The sequence below is a fragment of the Panthera tigris genome, chromosome B4, assembly GCF_018350195.1.
Source record: "Panthera tigris isolate Pti1 chromosome B4, P.tigris_Pti1_mat1.1, whole genome shotgun sequence".
NCBI classification, from domain to species: domain Eukaryota; kingdom Metazoa; phylum Chordata; class Mammalia; order Carnivora; family Felidae; genus Panthera; species Panthera tigris.
In genome coordinates this window covers 73,358,932-73,384,132 of record NC_056666.1, presented here as the reverse complement: position 1 = coordinate 73,384,132, position 25,201 = coordinate 73,358,932, and the positions used below count along the sequence as shown (strand labels likewise).

General features: G+C 41.8%; 1 protein-coding gene across 1 annotated transcript; it reads left to right on the top strand.

Annotated features, from left to right (window-relative positions):
• Positions 1-18,610: 18,610 nt before the first annotated feature.
• Positions 18,611-21,892, top strand: AMIGO2 (adhesion molecule with Ig like domain 2). Its single transcript, XM_007072933.2, has 2 exons — positions 18,611-19,010; positions 19,394-21,892. Exon 2 carries the CDS (start codon positions 19,456-19,458, stop codon positions 21,019-21,021), a length of 1,566 nt encoding a protein of 521 aa, XP_007072995.1. The 5' UTR covers positions 18,611-19,010; positions 19,394-19,455; the 3' UTR covers positions 21,022-21,892.
• Positions 21,893-25,201: the final 3,309 nt, after the last annotated feature.

Here is a 25,201-nt window from a genome sequence, read left to right as displayed (position 1 = left end):
AGAGACACCTACTGAGGGCAGCTAACCTGAACACAGGCTTTTTGCTATGCTTTACTCCAAATGCCATGCCCCTGTGCTTTGGTGCCACTGTCCTTCCGGGGCAAAACTGCATCTGTCCCAGCATGGTGAAACTCACCTCCAGAGGACCAGTGCAGATCCACCATGCCATGCCAGGATCCTAACAATTGGGTTTTTTAAGACTCAGCTGGCCTGCCTTGGATAGGACACAGGTGCACCGTGCTGCCAGGCAGGCAGACGGCACAGACAGAGTGAAGACAGGGAACTGAGGGATGCCTGGGACACATGAGGGGAGATTGTTCGCTCTTCTGGAAGGGCTTCTTGGACAGTGGCAAGCACAAACTCCCCTCTCTGGGGATGTGGGAGACGGCTGGTATCTTTTTCTCCCCCACCCCTCAGCATAAACTGACTTCAGAGAGCAGCATGGTACCAATAGTAAATTGCTTACACGAAGCCCCATCCCCTGTGCTCTGCAGGTGCTACTTTTCTTGGAAAAGAAAAAAAAAGTGCCTGAGAACCAGAGCAGTGGGCCCATGCCCCAGATGACCAGAACAAACCCCCTGCGTGCACCACAACTACTGACCATACAGTCGTGCAAAGCTTCAGCTGCAGTGGACATAGCATCAGGTCTCTTTTAACAAGCAGACCAGAGCACACCTAGTTAAAACTTACCACACTCTGGCCTACGTCCAAGCACTCTCCACTGCAGGCAAGGAGAAACTCTGCAGAGGACTGACCTGAGGGAGAGAGCAGCCAAAATACAGCTATGGAGTGCACACAGCACACACCAGCAATACTTGCTTGAAGTACCAGGCCCGGGATAGTATGTAACCTCTTCTTTATAAAGCAATTACTCTCAGGAGCAGGAAACATAACAGGCTTTCCTAACACACAGAAGAGGGCAGAGACCTAGATAAAATGCTAAGATGGAGGAATTCATCCCAAAAGAAAGAACAAGAAAAGGTCACGCCCAGGGATGTAATCGAAACAGATATAAGTAATATGCCTGATGGAGAATTTAAAGCAACAACCATAAAGACACTACCTGGGCTTTAGAAAAGCATAGAAGACACCAGGGAGTTCCTTGCTGCAGAGATAAAAGACCTAAAAACTAGTCAGGCCAAAATGAAAAATGCAACAACTGAGATTCAAAGCCAACTGGATGTAACGAGCATAAGGATGGAAGAAGAGCAAGAATGAATAATTGATATAGAAGATAAAATTATGGAAAATAATGAAACTGAAAAGAAGAGAGAAAGAAAAATATTATATCACAAATGTAGACTTAGGGAACTCAGTTATTCCATAAATCATAATAACATTCATATCATAAGAGTCCCAGAAAAAGAAGAGAGGGTAAAGGGGGCAGAAGGTTTATTTGAGAAAATAATAGCTGAAAACTTTCCTAATCTGAGGAAGGTAACAGACATCCAAATCCAGGAGGTACAGAGAACTCCCATCAAAATCAACAAAAGCAGGCCAACACTAAGACATAACATAGTTAAATTTACAAAATATAGAGATAAAGAAAAAAATCCTAAATGCAGCAAGACAAAAGAAGTCCTTAACTTACAAGGGAAGACAAATAAGGTTAGCAGCAGTTTTTCTCCACAAAAACTTGGCAAGCCAGAAGAAAATGGCATCATATATTCAATGTGAGGAATGGGAAAAATATGCAGCCAAGAATGCTCTATCCAGCAAGACTGCTATTGAGAATAGAAGGAGAGATAAAGAGTTTCCCAGACAAACAAAAACTGAAGGAGTGTGTGATCACTAACCCAGCCCTGCAAGAAATATTAAAGGGGACTCTTTGAGTGGGAAAGAAAGACCAAAAGCAACAAAGACTAGAAAGGAACAGAGACAAACTACAGGAACAGCAACTATACAGGTAATACAATGGCACTAAATTCATATCTATCAATACTTACTGTGAATGTAAATGGACTAAATGCTCCAATCAAAAGACATGGTGTGTCAGAATGGATAAAAAAAATAAGATCCAACTATATGCTGCCACAAGAGACATATTTTAATCCTAAAGACACCTGCAAATTGAAAGTGAGGGGATGGAGAATGATTTATCATGCAAATGGACATCAAAAGAAAGTCAGAGTATCAATACTTATAGCAGACAAACTAGATTTTTTTAGATGTTTATTTACTTTTATTTATTTTTAACAGAGGGAGAGAGAGGCAGAGAGAGACAGAGACACAGAATCAGAAGCAGGCTCCAGGCTCTGAGCTGTCAGCACAGAGCCTGATGTGGGGCTCAAACTTATGAATTGTGAGATCATGACCTTCACTGAAGTTGGACACTTAACTGACTAAGACACTTAGGTGTCCCCAGACAAACTAGATTTTAAGCCAAAGACTGTAATAAGAGAGGAAGAATGGCACTATATCATAATAAAAGGGTCTATTCAACAAGAAGACCTACGAATGTAAATATGTATGCCCCAATATGTTATGTCCACCCAGATATATAAAACAATTATTAACAAACATAAAGGAACTCATTGATAACACAATAAGAGTAGGGGACTTTAACACCCAATTTATATCAATGGACAGATCATCTAAGCAGAAAATAATCAAGGAAACAATGGCTTTGAATGACACACTGGACTGGATGCACTCAACAGATCTATTTAGAACATTTCATCCTAAAGCAGCAGACTACACATTCTTTTCGAAGGCACATGGGGCATTCTCCAGAGTAGATCACATACTAGGTTATAAATCAGGCCTCAACAAGTACAAAAAGATTGAGATCATACCATGCATATTTTCTGACCACAATGCTATGACGCTTGAAGACAACCACAAGAAAAAATTGGAAATACCACAGATACATGGCGATTAAAGAACATCTTCCTAAAGTTTGAACGGGTCAACCAGGAAATTAAATATAGGCCAATATCCCTGATGAACATGGATGCAAAAATTGTCAATAAAATACTCGCAAATTGAAACCAACAGTATGTTAAAAGAATCATTCACCACAATCAAGTGGGATTTATTCTTGGGTGGCAAGGGTGGTTCAATATTTGCAAACCAATTAACATGATAGACCACATAATAAAAGAAAGGATATTAAAAGAACCACATGATCTTCTCAATAGATGCAGAAAAGTATTTGACAAAGTACAGCATCTATTCTCGATAAAAACCCTCAACAAAGTAGAGATAGAAAGAATATACCTCAACATCATGTAGGTCATATATGAAAGACTCACAGCTAATATCATACTCAATGGGAAAAAACTGCAAGCTTAAATAACCATTGTTATTTAATATTTAATATAATACTGGAAGACCTAGCTCCAGCAATTAGGCAGCAAAAAGAAATAAAAGGCATCCAAATCAACAAGGAAGTCAAACTTTCACTATTTGCACATAACATGATACTCTATGTAGAAAACCTGAAAGACTACACCAAGAAATTGTCAGAGCTGATACACAAATTCAGTCAAATCTCAAGATATAAAATCAACGTTCAGAAATCTGTTAGATTTCTATACACCACTAATGAAGCAGCAGAAAGAGAAATCAAGGAATCAATCCAATTTACAAGTGTACCAAAAACCATAAGATACCTAGGAATAAATATAGCCAAAGAGGTAAAAGATCTGTACTCTGAAAACTATAAAACACTTATGAAAAAAATTGAAGACGACACAAAGAAACAGAAAAACATTCCATGCTCAGGAATTGGGAGAACAAATATTGTTAAAATGTCTATACTACCCAAAGCAATCTATATATTTATTGCAGTCTCTATCAAAATACCACCAGCATTTTCATAGAGCTAGAACAAACAATCCTAAAATTTGTATGGAACCACAAAAGAGCCCAAATAGTGAAAGCAATCCTGAAAAAGAAAAGCAAGGCTGGAGGCATCACAATTCTGGACTTCAAGCTATATTACAAAGCTATAGTCACCAAGACAGTACTGGCACAAAAATAGACACATAGATCATTGGAACAGAATAGAAAACCCAGAAATGGACCCACAACTCTATGGTCAACTAATCTTTGAATAAGCAGGAAAGAATATCCAATGGATAAAGATAGTCTCCTCAACAAATTGTGTTGGGAAAACTGGACAGCGAAATGCAAAAGAATGAAACTGGACCACTTATACTACACACAAAAATTTATTCAAAATGGATGAAAGACATAAATGTGAGGTAGGAAGTCATCAAAATCCCAGAAGAGAACACAGGCAGCAACCTCTTTGACTTCTGCTGTAGCAACTTCTTACTAGACATGTCTTTGGAAGCAAGGGAAACAAAAGTAAAAATAAACTATTGGGACTTCATCAAGATAAAAAGCTTCTGCACAATGAAGGAAACAATCAACAAAACTAAAAAGGCAGACAGCAAAATGGGAGAAGATATTTGCAAATGACATATCTGATATAGGATTAGTTTTCAAAATCTATAACTAACTTATAAAGCTCAACACCTAAAAAGCAAATAATCCAGTGAAGAAATGGTCAGAAGACATGAATAGACATTTTTCCAAGGAAGACATCTAAATGGCTAGCAGACACATGGAAAGATGCTCAACATCACTCATCATCAGAGAAATATAAATCAAAACTACAATGAGATATCACCTCGCACCTGTCAGAATGGCTACGATTAACAACACAGGAAACAACAGATGTAGAGAAAGGGGAACCCTCTTACACTGCTGGTGGGAATGCAAACTAGTGCAGCCAGTCTAGAAAATAGTGTGTAGGTTCCTCAAAAAGTTAAAAATAGAACTACCCTATGATTCAGCAATTGCACTACTAGGTATTTACCCAAAGGACACAAAAACACTAATTTGAAAGAATACACGCACCCCTATGCCTATAGCAGCATTATCAACAATAACCAAATTATGGAGGGAGCCCAAATGTCCATGGACTGGTGAATGGATACGAAGATGTGGTATATATACATAATGGAATATTACTCAGCTATGAAAAAATAAAATTGTGCCATTTGTGCATATGGAACTAGAGTATATTATGCTAAGTGAAATAAGTCAGAAAAAGATGAAAACCATATGATTTAACTCATATGTGGAATTTAAGAAACAAAACAGATGAACATGGGGGGAAAAGAAAGAGGGAAACCATAAAACAGACCCTTAACTACAGAGAGTAAACTGAGGGATGCTGGAGGGGAGATGGGTGGTGAGATGGACTAAATGGGTGATGGGTATTAAGGAGGGCACTTATTGTGATGAACACTGCATTTTGGTGTCACACATAAGCAATGAATCACTAAATTCTACTCCTGAAACTAATATCACACCATATGTTAACCATCTGGAATTTAAATAAAAACTTAAAAGGAAAAACAAAAAACAGAGAGAGAGAATATCCTCTCCAACCAACATGGAATTAATCTAGAGGTCTATAATAAAAATAGAAAAACCCAACTGTCAAAAAATTAAATGATACACTCAAAATAATCCATGAAGTAAAGAAAAAACAAATTAGGAAATATTTTAAACTGAATAATTAAAAAATACATTTCAAAACTTGTAGGAAAAAGCTAAAATTATGCTTAGCAGTAAATATATAGTCTTAAATGCACATATAAAGGTCTAAAAAATCTAAAACTCAACAATTTAAGTATTAATCTCAAGAAGCTAGAAAAAAGAGCAGCAACCAAACCTAAGGAAATAAATCATAAAGACAGAAGCTGAAACCAAGGAAATAAAAATTGATCATATTATAGAGAAAATTAACAAACCCAAAAGTTGGTTCTTTCAAAAGATTAGCAAAATTGATAAAGCCCTAACAAGACCCGTACTTAAAAAGTAGGCAAAACAGAAATTAGCAACAACAGCAGTGAAAAAGAGGATATCTCTGTAGATTGCACAATAAAACTATTCTAAAAACAAGTCTTCAGATAAATTTGATTATCTGGATGGAATGGACGAATGATTTGAAAAACACATCTTACCAAAGCTGATAGAAGAAGAAATGGAAAATATGAATAGTCCTGTATATATGAAAATTATGAAACTATTTTTAAAAACCTTTCACCAAAGAAAACCCCAACCCAGAGAGCTTATCAATGACTTCTATCAAACACTTCACTTTTCCTGTATAATTCTTCAAGAAGGCAGAAACAGAATCATAGCTTCCAAGACTTTTCAAACAATGAAAAGAGCAGAGACTTGCCTTTGAAACTCTGATATTCTGAGAAAAAAAAAATTGCAAACCCACTTTTCTCATAAACATTAAGAATATTCTTAACAAAGTATTAGGAAATCAGATCCAAAATCCAGTGATGCAGTAAACTGAGTGCAGTCTAGTCTAGGTGTGCACGGATGGTTTGATTTAAAAATCATAACGTTTACCACCCTCACAGAAAAAGGAGCAAATTCCATGGTTATTTAAAATGCAGAAAAAACATTTGATGAATTCAATATTCACTTGTGATGACAGCTTTTAGCTAACTAAGAATAGAACTCCCTTAATGTGATAAAGAAGAACTACAGAATACCCATAGCAAACATCAATCTCAATGGTAGAATATTGAAAACTTTCCTCTACTATTGGGACTAAGTCATGAATAGCCACCGTGACCACTTCTAGTCAACATTGTAACTGGAGGTCTAGCCACTGCAAAAAACAAGAGAAAGAAAAATCATGGAGATTGAAAAGGAAGCAATAACCTGTCATTTCCAGACAATAAGATCATGCACGTAGAAAATTTCTAAAGAATCTATAGACAAACTCTTAGAATTAAAAAAAGAATATAGAAAGGACACCAGACGTAGTCAAAATACTAAAATTGTTATAAATTGACTAAGTGTATCCCCTCCAAAATTTATATTTTTAAATGCCAACCCCCAAGGTGATGATATTAAGAGATGGGTTATTTGGGAGGTGATTAGGTCATGAGAACAGAGTCTTCATGAACAGGATTAGTGCTCTTATAAAAGGGACTTCAGAGAAAGCCCTCACCCCAAGGCGAAAAGCCACTATCTATGAATGAAGAAAGTTCTCACCATACACCAAATCTTCCAGCACCTTGATCTTGGACTTTCCAGCCTCTGGAACCATGAGATACAAATGTATGTTGCCTGTAACCCATCCAGTTTATGGTATTTTGTTATAGCAGCCCAAGCTATTACATGAATCATATTTGTACATACTGATAATAAGCAAATAGAACATAAAACATATTTATAATAGCATCCAAAAATTCAAACACTTGGAAATAAATCTAATTAAAAATATGCAAGATTTTTAACTGAAAATTACAAAATACTATTCAGAAAAAAATAAAGGAGAGTCAAATAAATGGAAGTCTATACATTGTTATGAATTGGATGATTCAATATTGTAAAAATGTAAGTTTTTCCCAAACTAATACACACTTCTATGCACTCGCAACCAAAATCTAAGCTGTGGGTTTTTTTCCCCAGGAATTTATAAGTCAACTTCAAAATTCATGTGGAAATGCGGAAGGCCGAGAATAGCCAGAGCATGCCTGAAGAACAAATATGGAAGACCAACACTATGAGATATCAGGAAATACTATTATAAAGTTACGGTAATTGGGGCTGGCTCAGTTGAAGGAGCGTGTGACTTCAAGCCTCATGTCAGGTGTTGAGATTACTTCAATAAATTAATAAACTTAAAAAAATTAACAAGTAATAAATAAAGCTATGGTAATCAGAACTCTGTGGTACTGGTACAAGAACAGTAACTGTCCAATGGAAGAGACCCACACGTGACCACGTGGTCTGTGACAAAAGTGACCATGCAGTATAGTAGGGGAAAGGATGTTCTTTTTAATAAATCATGCTGGAACAACTGGATATCCATGAAGGAAAAAATATGCATTGCCTTCTACCTCACATTACACACAAGGATCAATTCCAGGTGTGTCTTAATCTGTCTGGGCTCCTATAAAAAAAAATACCATAAACTTCCGTGTCTGGTGAGGGTCTGCTTTCTCATTCACAGATGGCATCTTTTTTACTGTGTTCCCATGGCAGAAGGTGATGAAGGCTCTCTCTGTAGCCTAATCCCATTCATAAGGGCTCAACCCTTATGAACTAATCATATCCCAAATGCACTATCTCCTAATTCCACCATCTTAGTTAGGGGTTAGAATTTCAACTTAAGAATTTCAGCGGACCACAAATTCAGATCGTAGCGAGATGGATTGGAGAAATAAATTGAAAGGTAGAACAATAAAGCTTTTGCTTTTTAAAAAATGTATTTGTTCATATTTTGAGAGAGATAGAGTGTGAGCAGGGGAGGGGCAGAGAGAGTGAGGGAGAGAGAGAATCCAAAGCAGGCTCCACACTGCCAGCCAGCGTGGAGCCTGATGTGGGGCTCAAACTCATGAACCCTGAGATCATGACCTGAGTGGAAACCAAGAGCTGGTCACTTAACCACCTGAGCCACCCAGGCACCCCGATAAAACAATAAAGCTTTAGAGGAAAACATCTTTGTGACTTTGGAGTAGGCAATGCTTTCTTAAGCGGAAATAAAAAGGAACAAACATAAAAGAAAAAATGTGATAAACTTGACTATATTGAAACTAAGAACTTCTGCTCATCAAAGTGAACAAAATGGCTACCCACAGGGTGGCATGAATTATTAAATATGTATATTTATGTACACTTACATAATATATATGATGCAAAGAACCACAAATCCAGAATATATAAAGCATCAATAAGGAAAAGACAGCTTAACAGCACAATTGGCCAAAGATTTATAAAGAAGGATATGTAAATGGAGAACAACCATATGGAAAATTGCCCAAGTTCATTAGTCCTCAGGCAAATGCAAATTAAAAGCTCAGTGGAATACCACTATCTACCCGACCCCCCCCCCCGCAATGGTCAAGATGAAAAAGATGGAAAATAATAAGTGCTGATGAGAATACGGAGGTACAGGAATTCTCATATAGTTGTGGGAGAATACATTTGTACATCCACTTTGGAAAACTGGTGTCACTACCTAGTTGAGTATGTGCATAACCTATGGCCAAGCAAATACATTCTGAGGTATATAACCAATAGAAATGTGTACATTATGCTCATTAAGGACATGTATTAGAATGTTCATGGCAACAGTACTTGTAACAGAAAAAACTGGAAATCGCCCATATGTTCATCAGTAATAAAATAGTGAAATCAATTGTGATTGTGTGACACAATAAAACACTACATAGCTATGAAAATGGTCTACAACTACATGCAATAATATGGACGAGTCTCAAACTTAAGTTGAGCAACCAGTGCCAGACACAAAAAGCATATATTTCATTTATATAAGTATAAAAACAATCAGAACTCATCCATGTTGATAGAAGTCAGGAGAGTGGATACCACCAGGAGGTTAGTGCCTAGAGGGGAGCATGGGACCTTTAGAGTGCTGGTAAATGTTCTGTTCCTTGATTTGGGTTTCATTGCCCTTATTTGGCTAACCTCTTCTGTGCATGCTCCCTGATTCTTGTCTCATGACTGCCTTTGCTGGAACTTGTCATTTTTTTTCTTCAGAATTGTTGGACAGAACTCAATTTCTGTTTATGTCATTATTCATTTTACTTTCAATGTACATATTTACCATTACGTTTTCTTGAGGTTCTGCAAAATGCCTGAGTCTCAGGACTTAGTTCTGGGCACTGGCTTTTTCTCTCCAGGTAGCTCGACGGCTTTATCTTTTTATTTTCTTTTTTTTTTTTTTTTAATTTTTTAAATGTTTGTTTATTTTTGAGAGAGGGAGAGACAGAGCACAAGTCGAGGAGGGGCAGAGAGAGAAGGAGACACAGAATCCGAAGCAGGCTCCAGGCTCTGAGCTGTCAGCACAGAGCCCTGACGCGGGGCTCAAACCCACAAACGGTGAGATCATGACTTGAGCCGAAGTTGGACGCTTAACCAACTGAGTCCCCGAGGAGCCCGATCTGATATCTCTATCTGATAAGAGTTCTGTGTTCTTTATTCATCTGCCTCTTTTCTGTGTGACCACCAATGGATGGTGTTCTGCCTTATTTATTGATGATGTTATTTATGATGTTCTGCCTCTGCACAATCTGTTATTGTAGTGATGAAAAAAGAGGGAGAGGTTGCCTTTAATAAAAAGGGTAATTTTCTTATTGGGGAAGAAACACAAGGACATTGTTTTTCCTGTGTAACTTAGAAGTTCACCGCTTAACTGCATGGTACCTTGTGCCCAAGGATGACAGTGCCATATTCGGCCAATCTGAATATGTGGTCTTATTGGCAGACACACCTCTTTTGTGGCAATGGATTTATCATGCTATAATAGTCGATACAACTAAACATTAAATTCATCAAACGACCTACTCGTCTTCATTATTTTACACTCACATATATACACTCATGAATATAAACTTGGCTTCCCAAATCTTTTTTACAGGCAGAGACTATGATTAGGCCATATCAAGGCAAACACATTTTGACACTTAATGGGTAAATGCGTATTCTGCTTGTGCAAATAGAGCTAGGTCCTCAGGGCCTTCCCAGGCAAGGGGATTTGGAAGAGAGGAATTTACATGTCCAATTGTTTTAATAACTATAATTGAGTAAATGAAAAATCCTACTTTTAGATAAATGTGGACAACTGCCACAAGAGCATGTTTTCCAACATCCTGCTATTTCTGTAAAGTAGGAAACGTCAGTGAGAAGACTCCTCCTTCAGCAACTTGTTCGGATTTGCCCCTGACCTCTCCTACACTACAGTAGCTCCCAAGGAAATCTTCCCTGGTTTCCTACCATGCATTTCTATCACAGTGCAAGTAACAGCATGTCAGAACTGTTCTCTGGAGAGAGGGATGATTGTTATGATTTTGTTTTCCCCTATCGTTCAAAACTCCTTTGAGTACTTTCCAGTGTATACCGAGATCGCCAATCATCACTCCTAGCTAAAGGTCTCCACCTAGGAGGTTCCCCACCGCGTGCCAGCTTCAAGTCCCACAGGGCTGTGAGACGCCCAGGCCTGCAGACTGGCAGCTCATTCCAGTCTGCAGCAGCTGAGATAGTACCAAGAAGAACAAGGGAGGGCTGATCCATTTAGATTCTCTAATGAGGACCTGCCATACTCTGGGTCAGCTCAGGGGAGCCACATAATTAGTACAAACATCACTGTGGCGAGGTACCTTTCCAGCTCTGTTTATTTTGTACACAAACCTAGCTTCAGTTCCATTGGGTCCAACAGACATTTGTTAAACATCTGTGCTGTGTCAGATCATGGCCGAGGCACCAGGGCAACAAGGATGAATAGCGTATGATGGGGACTCGCTGTACTACTCTTTTTCAGCCTTATCGTTCCCAAAGCAAACTTTCTATGTCTCATCTCGGTCCTTGTGGAATCAGACAGTGCATATCCCAGGGCTAGATTTCCATCTTACAAGTGAAGAAGTTGAGTCTGAAAGACGAAGTCACTTACCTAACATGATACAGTTAATAAATGGAAGTTAGGTTCTGGCACCATAGCCCAGAAAGTTGATTCATTATTCAATGCTCTATTTTACGGCATAACTTTTTTTTTTTTTTAACACATTGCCATTTGATTAGAAGGCATATGATTAGAAGGTGTTTAAGACCTTTTATCCGTGCCAGGAGACAGACTCTACTTTCCTTCCTTGTAATTCTTCCTTGTGAATGCCATGGATAAAAGGAACCATATTATTGTTTCTTAATTCTAAGAGATAATTGTCATCCCTGACCATTCAAATGGTTTCTCCCAAATAATATTTAAAAAAAAATTTTTTTTTTAACGTTTTTATTTTTGAGACAGAGAGAGACAAAGCATGAACGGGGGAGGGTCAGAGAGAGGGAGACACAGAATCCGAAACAGGCTCCAGGCTCTGAGCTGTCAGCACAGAGCCCAACGCAGGGCTCGAACTCACGGACCGCGAGATATGACCTGAGCCGAAGTCGGCCGCTTAACCGACTGAGCCACCCAGGCGCCCCCCTCCCAAATAATATTTTTATTTACATCCAAATTCTCTTTGTTGAATCAGCTATTTGGTCAACAAGAAATGAGGAAGATCTAAAAATCTGCTTGTATTGGAATTTTCAATGCCCAAAATACCTATTCTGTTGCAAATATTTTGGCTCTTTGCTATATCCAATTTGAAATTGAATTATATACTGTCTCATATCCTATAATTATGTCAAATAACGCTACCAATTCCTAGAGAAGAACAACCATATGATGGCTCTGGGAGTGTGGCCAGGACTAACGATGTTTGCTGAATGGAATTTAAATTAGGGCTGACCCCTCTACTCCCTAATGGGAAGCATTAGAGCTAATGGTAGAGCATGAGGTCAGAGTGACACAGAGTGGGGTGAGAGATCTGGTTCTACCACTAATCTTGGGCAACTTACATAAACCAACTCATTCCCACTGCCCTCATTAGAAAACGGGGATGTTAATGACCATCTCTTAGGGCGCTTGTAAGAATTAAATGAGAAGTCTGGTGTATAGTGGTAAAAATGCTGTAAGTGTTGGGTCTCATTATCCAGCCCACTTCTTGGGTCTTTCCAGAGGTCTTTCTGCCTTCCCCTGTATGAATGCAATATTGCTGTTCACTCTCACAAACCGAAAGGTCAGAGTTCCAGAGTAAAGTACCCATGGAGCTTCCACCACAGAGAGCCTTGTATTTGCTGAAAATAACTGAATGAGTATTTGCGACGGTGCTGGCCATATGCTAGAGTTTATTATCTTTTCTCTCAACTTTATTTTACTTTATTTTGTGTTAATTTGGTCATCGCTTCTCAGCCTTTTGGCTAAGATCAAGTGTGTTAATTTTGTCTAGCAAATACTTATTGCTCCAAATCAGATATTTCTTTGAAGAATCAAATACTACCTTTGGGAAAAGCGATCAAGTAATTAGTGCTACCGGAAATCATATTTTTTAAAGAACATAAAGTAGGAGCCTGAGCATTTCATATGGTTCTCCAAAGTGGGTTTGTTAAACATTATCCATACTTATCAGACACATAATATCAGCCCCCGTTTTGAGGGATAGAATAGCATTTGGGAATTCAGTTAGATGATTCCCTTCAGGCTAATAAAGAGCAAAATGGAAATTAGAGCAGCTACCATTTATGACCAAAATTGCAAGAGGTAACCATAATGCTAGGAGCATGGCTTTGACACACTGAATTTTGTGAAGCAAATTTTCCTCTGTTTATTTCATTCCCAAAGCTGAGAATTTCAGGGCATTCAAACACACACACACACACACACGCACACACACACACACACACACACACACACACACACACACACACGTCTGCCTGTTTCTTTTCTCATTACATAACTACGACAAGCCATGCTCTTGAACCGTCTCGGTTCCTCACTACAATGGACTTATTCTTTGAGTAGAAACATAATTTGCCAGTAAGATCATGGATGGCATTCTCCGATTCTTTACATTTTTTCCTGTATTTCCAATTTTTCTACAATAAGCACATAGTACTTTAGGCCTTAAGAAAAAAAGGGTTTTAGGTAAAAAAAAAAAAAAAAGAAGGAAAGAAAGAAAGTAAAGAAAAAAGGGTTTCAGTTGTCCTTTTTGTTTTGTCTTCTCATTGGAAAGCACACGGCAGCGTGGGGCCGGGGGTCATGCCACCTTCACAAAGGTTGGTCTGACAATGTGCTGAGAGAGAAGGATTCGCAGCTGTTGGGAGTTGATCCCAACTAGTTGGGGTCGGATGTTGATCTGACGATGAGCCCTAAATCTGGGAATGTGGACAACTGGTCAAGAAATGCATGAGTGACCAGTATGTCTCTCCTTCTAGTCAGGCTTGCATGGCTCAGGCAGCATTTATGCGTCGCTATAATCCTTAGACTAAAGAGTAGTGCCTGGCACATAGTAGATGCTCAGTAAATATTAGCTAAATACAGCATTGGTGTGCTAACACAGAACAGCCATGATTGTTTCTCACATCAGGGGAGTCACTTCGTACCTTGGAAATCAGAGGAGGGTTCTGCTCTCCGAAACTATAGTCCCTGAATATTAAGTAGGAATCATGAGAAAACAGAAGCATTGAGGCACATACTTAGTCATAAGTAACTCTGAACAATTGCAAGCACTCATTGTGCTTTGTCTTACCACAAAAGCATGTAAAAAGAAAGAGAGAAAGAAAGAAAGAAAGAAAGAAAGAAAGAAAGAAAGAAAGAAAGAAAAGAAGGAAGGAAGGAAGAAAGAAACTGCAGATAAGGAAAGAAGAAAGTTTTTAAGAAACTACTGTTATGACATAAGTATGTACCCTTCGCAGATGATCTTCAAAGGTGAAAAAAGGTGAATTTTGTTTATGTGAATTTTATCTCAACTAAACTAAAAAACAAAAGAAAGAATCTTTTCAGTCTCTGTCCATGAAGACAAGAGATAGAAAGAGCAGATGACTGAGTGAGAATTGCTTAAAGAGTTGCCCCATTCTGGGCTCTCCTTGGATACTGGGTACTGACCAGCCCCCATTTCTAGCCAAGGCAGCTTCCAGAGAACCAACCCACCAGCTGACACAGGCCCGCCTGGAGCTCAGAGAGCACGGGGGTGGGAGTAGGGGCTGGTGCTCAAATCCCCATACGGCAAGTGACATAATCCTGGGTGTGAGATCTGGTTCTACTACAAGTCCTGGGCAATTCACAAAAACCAACTGGATGAGGCCAAAAGAACAGGCTGTTACAAGGGTGGAGTATATTTCCAGGGCTGGTGGGCAAAGGTATGTGTTTTCCATGGGCCAAGGCTCCAGCTACAGTGTAAAAACCCTACGAAGAGCACTGCCCCCAAAGCAAGGTGACCTCAGTAGAAAGCTCCTGTGCGTGACATTCAGGTGCCTGGAGAGCTACAGACCCCAGTGAGCTGTCTCTGAAGAACACTGGATGTGTTCCCAGTTTTAAAAAGGAGGCAATGTTAGGTATCTGCTCCTACACCTTGTCACAGGATGTGTGTTAGAAACAAAGGAGACACGGAATGGGAAGGCCCTTCATAGGGTATAAAGTGGTATAAAAGTGTTCATTCTTAGTAAAAATGACTCTAAATCATAAACTAGTGTTGTAACAATTTCTCGTCTCCTACCTCGGATTCCTTAAGTCTTTGATTACAACAGGACACATTCTGGAAATCACAGGGCTAACAGAAGCCTTGAGATTTCATCTACCTAGATCCCTGGTCCCAGGTAGGGGTTACTTCCAAGCCCAGCTGAGCACTCACATGTCCACACCTGCCTCGGCACACTAGATTCAGAATCAATCCACTTTCTACTATCCATTGGAGTCACTGAATGGCCCAAAATACCAAAAGATTGTGCCATGTGGAAAAGACCAGAAGAATATCTATCTGTCCTATTTTAAACTCCTGAGAAGGCAATTCAACCATCTGTCTTGGCAACCATTCCAGGCTGGAGCCACCCCGTCAGAAACATCTCTCTTCTGTTTAATCTAAATCCTTCAAATGGAGCTTCAAGCTAATTTCATCCCATTCCCTTTTCAAATAATTTGGAACACAGTTGTTTACCATCTGGATTATAGGATTATATAATGTTGCAGGGTTATGGTAAGCAGTAAATGAAATAATTCATGTCAACCACAGAGCTCAGTATCTAGCACATAATAATACATATTTATTATTACCACCATTATAGGTGCAAGGACTCTTTCAGTCACAAGTTACATGACTACAACTCGAAATGATTGAAGCAGAAAGGAGGGGGGATGGGGTGCAGAATCTAACTAGAAAGGAAGTAAAAGCGTGTAGTGGCCTTCAGGTACTACTGGATCTAGGACTCAAGTCATGTTTGCTCTGCTCCTCTTTCTCTCTCTTCTCCTCCGTCTTTTTGACAAGCTTTTTTTTTTTTTTAATGTTCATGTATTTCTTTTGAAGACAGTGAAAGAGAGCAAGTACGGGAGGGGCAGAGAGAGAGAGAGAGGCAGAGGGAGACAGAGAATCCAAAGCAGGCTCTGAGCTCGCAGCCCCCGACGCCGAGGCCGGGGCTTAAACTCAGGAACCACGAGGTCATGACCTGAGCTGAAAACCAAGTGTCAGAGGCTCAACCGACTGAGCCACCCAGGCGCCCCTCTGACAAACCTTTTGAAGTATAGAGAGCAGAATGGCAGTCAGCAGACTCAACTCAAATAAGCCTAGAATAGTTTTCTCATTCCTCAGTTTATTTATCAAAAATTTACTGAATGCCAAGCACGTGTCAAGCAGAGTTTTAGAAGCTAAGAATAGAGCACTGTCTAAGACATTAAATTTCTGCCCTTGTGGAATTTCCCTTCTAATCGAAAGAGGGGATCTGGTAGGAGATACGAAATTATGTAGAAAAAGTTCCCCCCACAACGTAGGGTCACACTTCACACCTACAATTAGGATAAATGCTTAGTTTTTTCTTCTCAAAGCCAAGTAAACCCAACCCTTAGAAAACTCCTTCCCTCTTGCCAAATGGCAGAATCTCAAGAATCAGGCCTTCAAATAGATAAATGTGTGTGGATTTTGAGTGCATTTGGTTTATTTATGCTGTGTAATCTTAGCACGATGTTTCTATGCCTGAAGCTATAGGGACATGTCTTTTGCTTCCATGGTTGAGTCCTTTTTCTCCTGAGACCACCTTCCCAAGAAGTACGGGACTTTCTTCCACCTTCATGGCTTCCCTTGAGTAGGATGCTAGTTCCTTAGTAAAACGTTACCAAAACCTGGTCATTTGTTAGTCATTTAGAAAGTATTCATCTGAGTAACTTTAATTCCATTTCTCTGTGTTAACCATTCCAACTATAAAAATGAAGGCCTGGACACCAGGGTTTTTCGAGAACCCCAGGAAGTATGGCCTAACTTTCAAAACGTTCAACCCCAGCCTCTCCTGGGTGCTCATAGCAAGGAAGCTTTCCTGAAGCATTTCAGGCTGTATTCTTCTTGGGATGAAATTCCACTTTTCATGAAACTGAAAGTGATCGGAACCAAGCTGCTCTCACCTGAAAACATCTTGATTTACCAGTGCTACTCCAGATTTATTCCACAAACAGGCTGACTAAATTAACAATGCACACAATTCCGCTTAAGTTTGGCACTGGCCTAGCAGATCTGTGCTACCACACGAATCCACTCATGACAATGTAGGGACCAATTCTCACGAAATTCAAGGTTGCTAAACTGTGTGTGTGTGGGGGGGGGGGGGGAGTTGGTTATCCTGACATCAGTTTTATTTCTTAATTTACAAGTTATGTGCCCTGCTCCTGTTTTCTCAACTTGGTCTGCTTTTCAGTCTTCCTATCCCTTCCGCTTTAGTTAGTTATCTCTTGTCAGGGCAGTAATTTATTTCCTTTAATCCACATATAATGGACAAATGGGCCATCTGGCTCAGTCAAATCCCATCGTTAAAACTGATCTCGGAATTAAACAAAAACGGATTTCATCAAAAAGCTCATCAGCCCCAGGCTCTCCACCTCTTATGTGTCCACCTGGCATTTTTTTTTTCTTTTTTCTTTCTTTTTTTTTTTGCGGGGTGAGTGGGGGGTGCTGTCCACCCTGTGTTGCACCTTTCCTAGCCTAGCATGCTTGAGCTAGGCATCCGCCCTGCCCTGCCTCTTAGGAGGTATGAAGAATCTCGGCGCAGACACCCCTTCCAGGATCAGTCCCTGTTCGGCGTGAGCACATTTGCTCTCACCACCTCCCTACCCCAGCCCCCTGAAAGAAAGAAAGAAAGAAAGAAAGAAAGAAAGAAAGAAAGGGAAAAGAAAAAATCTGGCTTCAGGATTTTTTTTTTTTTTTAAAGCTTAATGCCCTCATCTTTGCATTCCAGCGGGGGGTCGGCCCCAAGCTTTCTTTTCTGCTCTTCTCCTTCACAGATTGGGCACCATCCCTGACGCCAACTCCTGAGTTGTGAACGGGATAGAACTTTCCCAGGGAGATGCGGCCTGTCCCCGCTGCGCCTTCCCGGCTCCTTTCCCCCAAGAGATCCTTGTCGCACCAGACGGAAAGTACCCATCCCCGTCCCCCACCAGACGTGGGCGGAGACGGAAGGTCACGTCTGTGTTTATTTTGTGAACCTGTAAAACCACCAGCACTTAGCCCTGCGGAAGCCCCCTCGGCCCTGGCCCTAAGAACAAGCTACAAGAGCTCAGGGGACCCGGGCGGCCGCGGCAAGTGGGTTCTTCAAGAGAGACAGAGACCTCTCCTTCCCTGGCCGGGCGTGCCCCCTTAACCTCTCCCCTCCCACCCCGTTCGAAGCTGGACTGGCGCACACAACGGGTGGGAACGGAGGGGCCCCGGCCTCGGCGGTGCAGCCCGCTCCGCCCCGTCCCTCCCCGGGGTCCGGGCTGAACCTGGAGGCGGGGCGGGGGTGGGGGGGATGTGGCGGTGAGGCCGCGGCGTGGGGGGGGAGGGGGGCGCCGGCCGCCGCTCCGATTGGCTGCGCCGCCGCCCCCTCCCCGCGCCGCGCGCCCCCCGCCACGCGCCCAGCTTGCTCCCGCCCGCGGCCTCCGAGCTGCTTCCAGCCGGAGGGAGGACGCGCAGGGGCGGGGCCGTCTCCCCGCCCCGCATGCGACCCGGCGCGCGGGGATAAAACCCTGGCAGCGGCGCGCGGGAACCCTCGGTCCCGCTGGCTCCGGAGCGCGGGGAGGCGGGGCCGGGGCCGATCCGCTGCCGGCGCCCCCGCCCCTCGGACCCGGCTCCCGGAGTGGGGCTCCCCGCGCGCGGACACACGACGGCCAGGGCGCCGAGGCGGTACCTTTAGCCGAGCGATGAAGAGAGCCCGGGAGACCCGACCGCAGCCGGCCGAGACGTTTCCTGCGCCCCGGGTGGCTGCCGCCGCCGCCGCCGCCGCGTGAAACTCCCCAAAGTTGAGAGCCAGCGAGAGGCTGCCGCCCGCCGGGAGCAGGAGGGAAAGGAACTCGGAAGATGCAGGAGTGACGGACAGAGACAGACGGACTCACGGACCAGCAGACACCACCGTTCGGCGGCCTAGCCCCAGAGCCAGTGAGGCTTTTCGGCTCTGTGAGTTGTTTTCTGGATGTTGCTCTGCTTCCTATGTATTTCCGTTCAGTTGTTTGTAGGATGCGTTTGTGTATTTTTGTGTCTGTCGGAGGGAGTTTAAAAAACGACGCAGGATGCACGTTAACAAAAATCCCCAGTTTCTGATGCTGAGACGGTTGTGTTGACAGATTGTAACTGTAAATGTCTGTAAGCAGGGGTAATAACCCGGGGTAGGGGGGGGGGATTGCATTTCACGGTAAAAAGGCACCAGAGGCTTCCCAGCGTGAAACAAGCCTGCATTTCAAAAGTTATTGGGGAGAAAGCAAGGTATGACTCTGAAGGGTTAACTGGTGGTAGTTAACTTTGCTTTCTTGCCCCCCTTTCGAATATTGATTGTTTACCAGGTTCACTGGTGGGAAGCTGAGTTGGCGGAAAGACGCCAGGAAGAGACTTGGAGGCGACCATAATGTCTGTACGTTTACACACACTGCCCACCCTGCCTGGAGTTGTCAGACCGGGTTGCAGGGAGCTGCTGTGTTTGTTGGTGATCACGGTGACTGTGAGCCGCGGCGCCTCCGGGGTGTGCCCCACCGCTTGCATCTGTGCCACTGACATCGTGAGCTGCACCAACAAAAACCTGTCCAAGGTGCCTGGCAACCTGTTCAGACTGATGAAGAGACTGGATCTGAGTTACAACAGGATCGGGCTTCTGGATTCCGAGTGGATTCCAGTTTCCTTTGTTAAGTTGAACACTCTAATAATTCGTCATAACAACATCACCAGCATTTCCACGGGCAGTTTTTCCACAACTCCAAATTTGAAGTGTCTTGACTTATCATCCAATAGGCTGAAGACCGTGAAAAGTGCAGTGTTCCAGGAGTTGAAGGTTCTGGAGGTGCTCCTTCTGTACAACAATCACATCTCCTATCTCGACCCTTCTGCTTTTGGAGGGCTCTCCCAGTTGCAAAAACTCTACCTAAGTGGAAACTTTCTGACGCAGTTTCCCATGGATTTGTATGTTGGGAGGTTCAAGCTGGCAGAACTGATGTTTCTAGATGTTTCTTATAATCAAATCCCCTCCCTGCCAATGCACCATATTAATTTAGTGCCAGGAAAACAGCTGAGAGGCATCTATCTTCATGGCAACCCATTTGTCTGTGACTGTTCCCTTTATTCATTGCTCATCTTTTGGTATCGTAGGCACTTTAGCTCAGTGATGGATTTTAAGAATGACTATACCTGCCGCCTGTGGTCTGACTCTAGGCACTCCCACCAGGTGCTTCTGCTCCAGGATAGCTTTATGAATTGCTCGGACAGTATCATCAACGGCTCCTTCCGTGCACTTGGCTTTATTCATGACGCTCAAGTCGGGGAAAGGCTGATCGTCCCCTGTGACAGCAAGACTGGTAATGCAAATACTGATTTCATTTGGGTTGGTCCAGATAACAGACTGCTGGAGCCAGATAAAGATCTGGAAAACTTTCACGTGTTTCGCAATGGAAGTCTGGTTATAGAAAGTCCTCGTTTTGAGGACGCTGGAGTGTATTCCTGTATTGCGATGAACAGGCAACGCCTGTTAAATGAGACTGTGGATGTCACAATAAACGTGAGCAACTTCACCGTGAACAGATCCCATGCCCATGAGGCATTTAACACAGCTTTTACCACTCTCGCAGCCTGCGTGGCCAGTATCGTGTTGGTACTTTTGTATCTCTATCTGACGCCCTGTCCCTGCAAGTGTAAAAGCAAGAGACAAAAAAACGTTCTCAACCAAAGCAATGCCCATTCGTCTATCCTCAATCCTGGTCCTGCTAGTGATGCCCCCGCTGATGAACGGAAGGCAGGTGCCGGTAAAAGAGTGGTGTTTTTGGAACCCTTGAAGGATACTGCAGCAGGGCAGAATGGGAAAGTCAGGCTCTTTCCCAGTGAGACAGTTATAGCTGAGGGCATCCTAAAGTCCGCGAGGGTGAAATCCGACTCAGATTCAGTCAATTCTGTGTTTTCAGACACACCCTTTGTGGCATCCACTTAATTTTGTGCCTGTATCTGTATGGTATAGTAATTTAACTCTCCATACTTAACTTTCTGTGCAGTCTGCAAAATAAACAGCAGGACCGAAATGGTGTCGTTTTGCGTTTTGAAATGCAACCCAGTGCTCTCTTTAACTGGTTAAGAGGAAATGTGGTAACGCACTTTTGGTTCCTCAATGTGCCAGAGAAAGGTGGGGTTGTTTTCCAAAGTGTAAGTTCTAGATGACAATAGCTCGGTCTCTAGCACCACTGATCATTTCAGAGCTGGTGTGGAGGTGACGTTGTCTTTTTATTCAGGATTCTTGCCAGAAAAAATAAATTTCAGTGAATTAGCGTTCCTTAAGAAGAGACTTTACCAGCTTATTTAGGACCAAAGTTATTTTAAAGACAAGCATCCGTGTCCTATTTCATTTTTAAAAGCTGTAGAAGGAAGAACAGTACTTATAAAACACAAAGTGAGGTTAGATTAGGGAATAATTCAGCTAATTTCATATCTGAGACCACAGTGAACAGACGACACTGATAAAATGTGCTGGATAATGCCACATCCCATATGGTGTTAGATAAATAGTGCAATAAAGGTACATTTGTTTGACTGTCTTCTTTCCATTCTGTACATTCCTTATCCTTGAACAAAAGACGTTATTGAAAGTTGGAAGTCATCATTCGTTGTTGCCATAAATATGTAGGCGTCAATACCAAAATGTCTGAGTAACTTCTTAAGCCTTTGTCCTAGCTGACTGGTATTTGTTTATATGCTCGTGTATATGTAAGTCAAATTATATGAACTATTAAATAGATTCTACTGTATTGTGCGCTGGACATTTGAATTAATGTAAATACATGTATTGTGTGAGTTGACGTTCTGTTTTATTGGGCTACTTAAAAACATAAATCTAAGATGTTCTATGTGATTATGCTGTTCTACTTTGTCTCAAGCACCCTCTCTAGCAGATATCTCTCCACACTTTTTGGAGTTACGGTATACGTTTATTTTGTCAAAGGGGGAGAAAGGCTCTAAAGTGTTCTACCCAATTTATACCTTCCATATGACATTTTACTCTGATACCATTATGCACTTCAGTCGGGTTTAGAAGACCAGCTCCAATTTTACGACACAGTGAGGGCCTAGGTGACCTCGTCCTTGTTTCCATGTCTGCTGTAAGGTGACCGAGTGTACTCGTTCTCTACCCAGGTTTCCTTAGCGGTAACATGAAGGTTTCAGACAAGGTGATGTTTTAGGTTCCTTCTCACACTGGAAGGGATGATTTCTGGGTGTCCTTAGCTCCATCACAGACTTGTACTGGTTCTCAGAAACTATCCTACACGGTGATGAAACACAGGAATGGGATTAGGACAGACTAACATAGCGCTGCATAGCCCAAAGGCACATTTTAGACCATCAAGCCCAGCTCTTTCCCTTCCTCAGAGATAAGTGAAGCCCAGAGAAGATTGTGGGTTATCTAAGACCACGCAGTGAATTAGTGACCAGGATGGAAACAGCGCTCGGGTACAGGATTCTTCCCGGCGAAGAATGCTTACTTTTAGCAGTAGGCATGGAGAACGAGCCAAAGAACGAGACAAAAGAGCGGTCAGAAAATGGCAAAGGAGAGTCAGGGCTGCGTGGTCCCCGGGACTAAGAGAGAAGAGAGTTTTTAAGAGGTGGAAATGGGCAACAGTGACAAAAACACAAAGAAGGAGTTGAGGAGGGAAGACTGACTTTGGCAATGGGGGTTTGGGGGAAACCGTGTGCATTTGGTGACAGCTTTGTTTGTGCCAAGCCAGGCATCCAGTGGCAGACACGGGTCAGGGAGTTGAGGAGGGAGTGAGTGGCCGGGATATGGACCCCAGGGAATAGATACAGAGCTGCTACTCAACAGTGTTGAAAATTCTTTGTTGCATGATGTGAATAAACTTAACCACCTCTGCCTTTAAAACACAGACCTCACCAGTTAGATAAGATCCCTTTAGACCCAAAGATGTTACTGGCAAACGTTTTATTCCTGTTCTTGCCATTTAAGTAATTAGGAAGAATACTGTGATTTGTATGGCCTTTGAAGTCCTCATTCATTCTTCCTTCATACTTGGAGAAACTCACTCAAAGATGCTGTGATTTGTTCAGCTTCACACAGTCTGGACACAAGGAAAAACTCTTGAGCCACTGATGCTTTGCAGCAATGGGTGGGGCTGCCTCCAGGGGCCGTGATCCCCGTGACTTTGAGAGTGCCAAAGAACAGGGCCAGACGCTGGCAGGGAAGTTACAGAGAGGGTCTCTGAATTGCACCCTTTCTGGACAGGATCCCTACAGACCTTGATCCCTCAAAACCCTTGATCCTAGGAAACATGTGTTGCATTCGGCAGGAGGACACGGGCGGTGCTTGGAGTGGGGCGTTTGTGGAGCCCGATCTTGGTTGGTCCTAATACACTTCCGGTAAAAGAGAGGCTGAGCTGAGACCAAAACTAACATACATACGATCAAAATGAAAACAAACAAAAATCCTGAATACTGAAAAGCAAAGCTGTATTTTGAACAAAAGTAGGATGGCATGGTGATGACGAAGCAGGTTGCTGAATGTTATGATGTGGAATTCTAAGTTCTTAGGTATAACTGTTTTCTTTTTTTTTCCTGGTAGCAGCCTGATCACATGTATTTTAAATATAGGAACAGAACTAATTTGTACCTTAAGTTTGTCCCACTCAAAATTTTATATAATTTTCCTTCCAAGTAATAATCTGGATTATGTAACTAGGTTATTCTTTTAAGATACTTAGTATTTTTTATTACACAGTTTTGAGAGAAATGGATATGCATTGGAGAAATCAAGCAGAGACCAAAGATAAATTTTCCTGGGCTTAGAGTATTTTTTCCACTATAATTAGATGATACTAGTTTTATGGCAAATGGACCCTATAGGTAATCATGAGTTACATTTCTTAACTATACTTTTTCTTAAGGTTTATAATCTGAAAGAACGGCCTAAAACATTTTCTTATTTATAATCAACTTCTACATTAACTTTCACTGTCTGGCCTGAAGAGATGTAAATATACTTACTTTTGGCTTTTTAAAAATTATTCATCTTGAGAGAGAGACAGAGAGAAAGAGAAGCAGAGAGAGGGAGAGAGATAATCCCAAGTAGGCTCCATGCTGTCAGCACTGAGCCCAACTCGGGGCTCGATCTCACAAACCATGAGATCATGACCTGAGCTGCAATCGAGCCGGATGTTTAACCGACTGAGACACCTAAGTGCCCCTATTTTTGGCTTTAGTTGCTTGACTTATATGCCCAGAAAAAAAAACAGCTTTTCATTTTTCCAAATAAACATTTTTCTAAAATGTTCATCACAAGGGATATAGGTAAAACTTACTGGGGTGGAAACAAGAGAGACAGGAAGGTACATTGTCAGTCCAAATTTCAAAAAGATATCTGATTTTGGGTTACCCTGCTCAGTACTGTTAAAGCAGGATACAGCCTAAACATCCTCACACATCGTTGGCTTTTCCTTGGCCATAAATGCTGCTTGATTATTGCCCACTTTTCTGGTGTCATCTAGTATTTACCAGCTGATCTAGTAATAGGTCTGACACCAGGCTTCTCGATAGAATCATAAGGGAAAGGTAGATAAACAAGGGTTTCCAGCAGCTACACACTCCCTCTCCACACTCCCCAACCAGAGATTCTGCCTGAAAAGGTTTGGGGTAAGGCCCATGCATTGTACTTAAAAAAGTTTTTTCATTTCAATTTTCAATTTCATTTTCCATTCTGATTCTCCCTATTTTGATGAAATATATTCTAAACTGGGATCACGGCAAATGTTGTGGTTAGGACTCTGTCAGAATACACTATTATTACTCGCTAATGGATTTGTTAATAAAAAGAATTTTAGTGCTCTCTTAAAAAAATTCTAATGTGGGGGCACCTGGGTGGCTCAGTTGGTTAAGTGTCCAAGTTCGGCTCAGGTCATGATCTCACAGTTCATGGGTTCAAGCTCCCGCATCAGATCTGTGCTGACAACTCAGAGCCTGGAGCCTGCTTCAGATTCTGTCTCTCCCTCTCTCTCTCTCTGCCCCTTCCCTGCTTGTACTCTCTCCCTCTCAAAAATAAATAAAATATTAAAAATATTCTAATGTGTTGGAGAAACGAAGGAGTTGATTCTCTGATACTAAATGGACTCTAAATT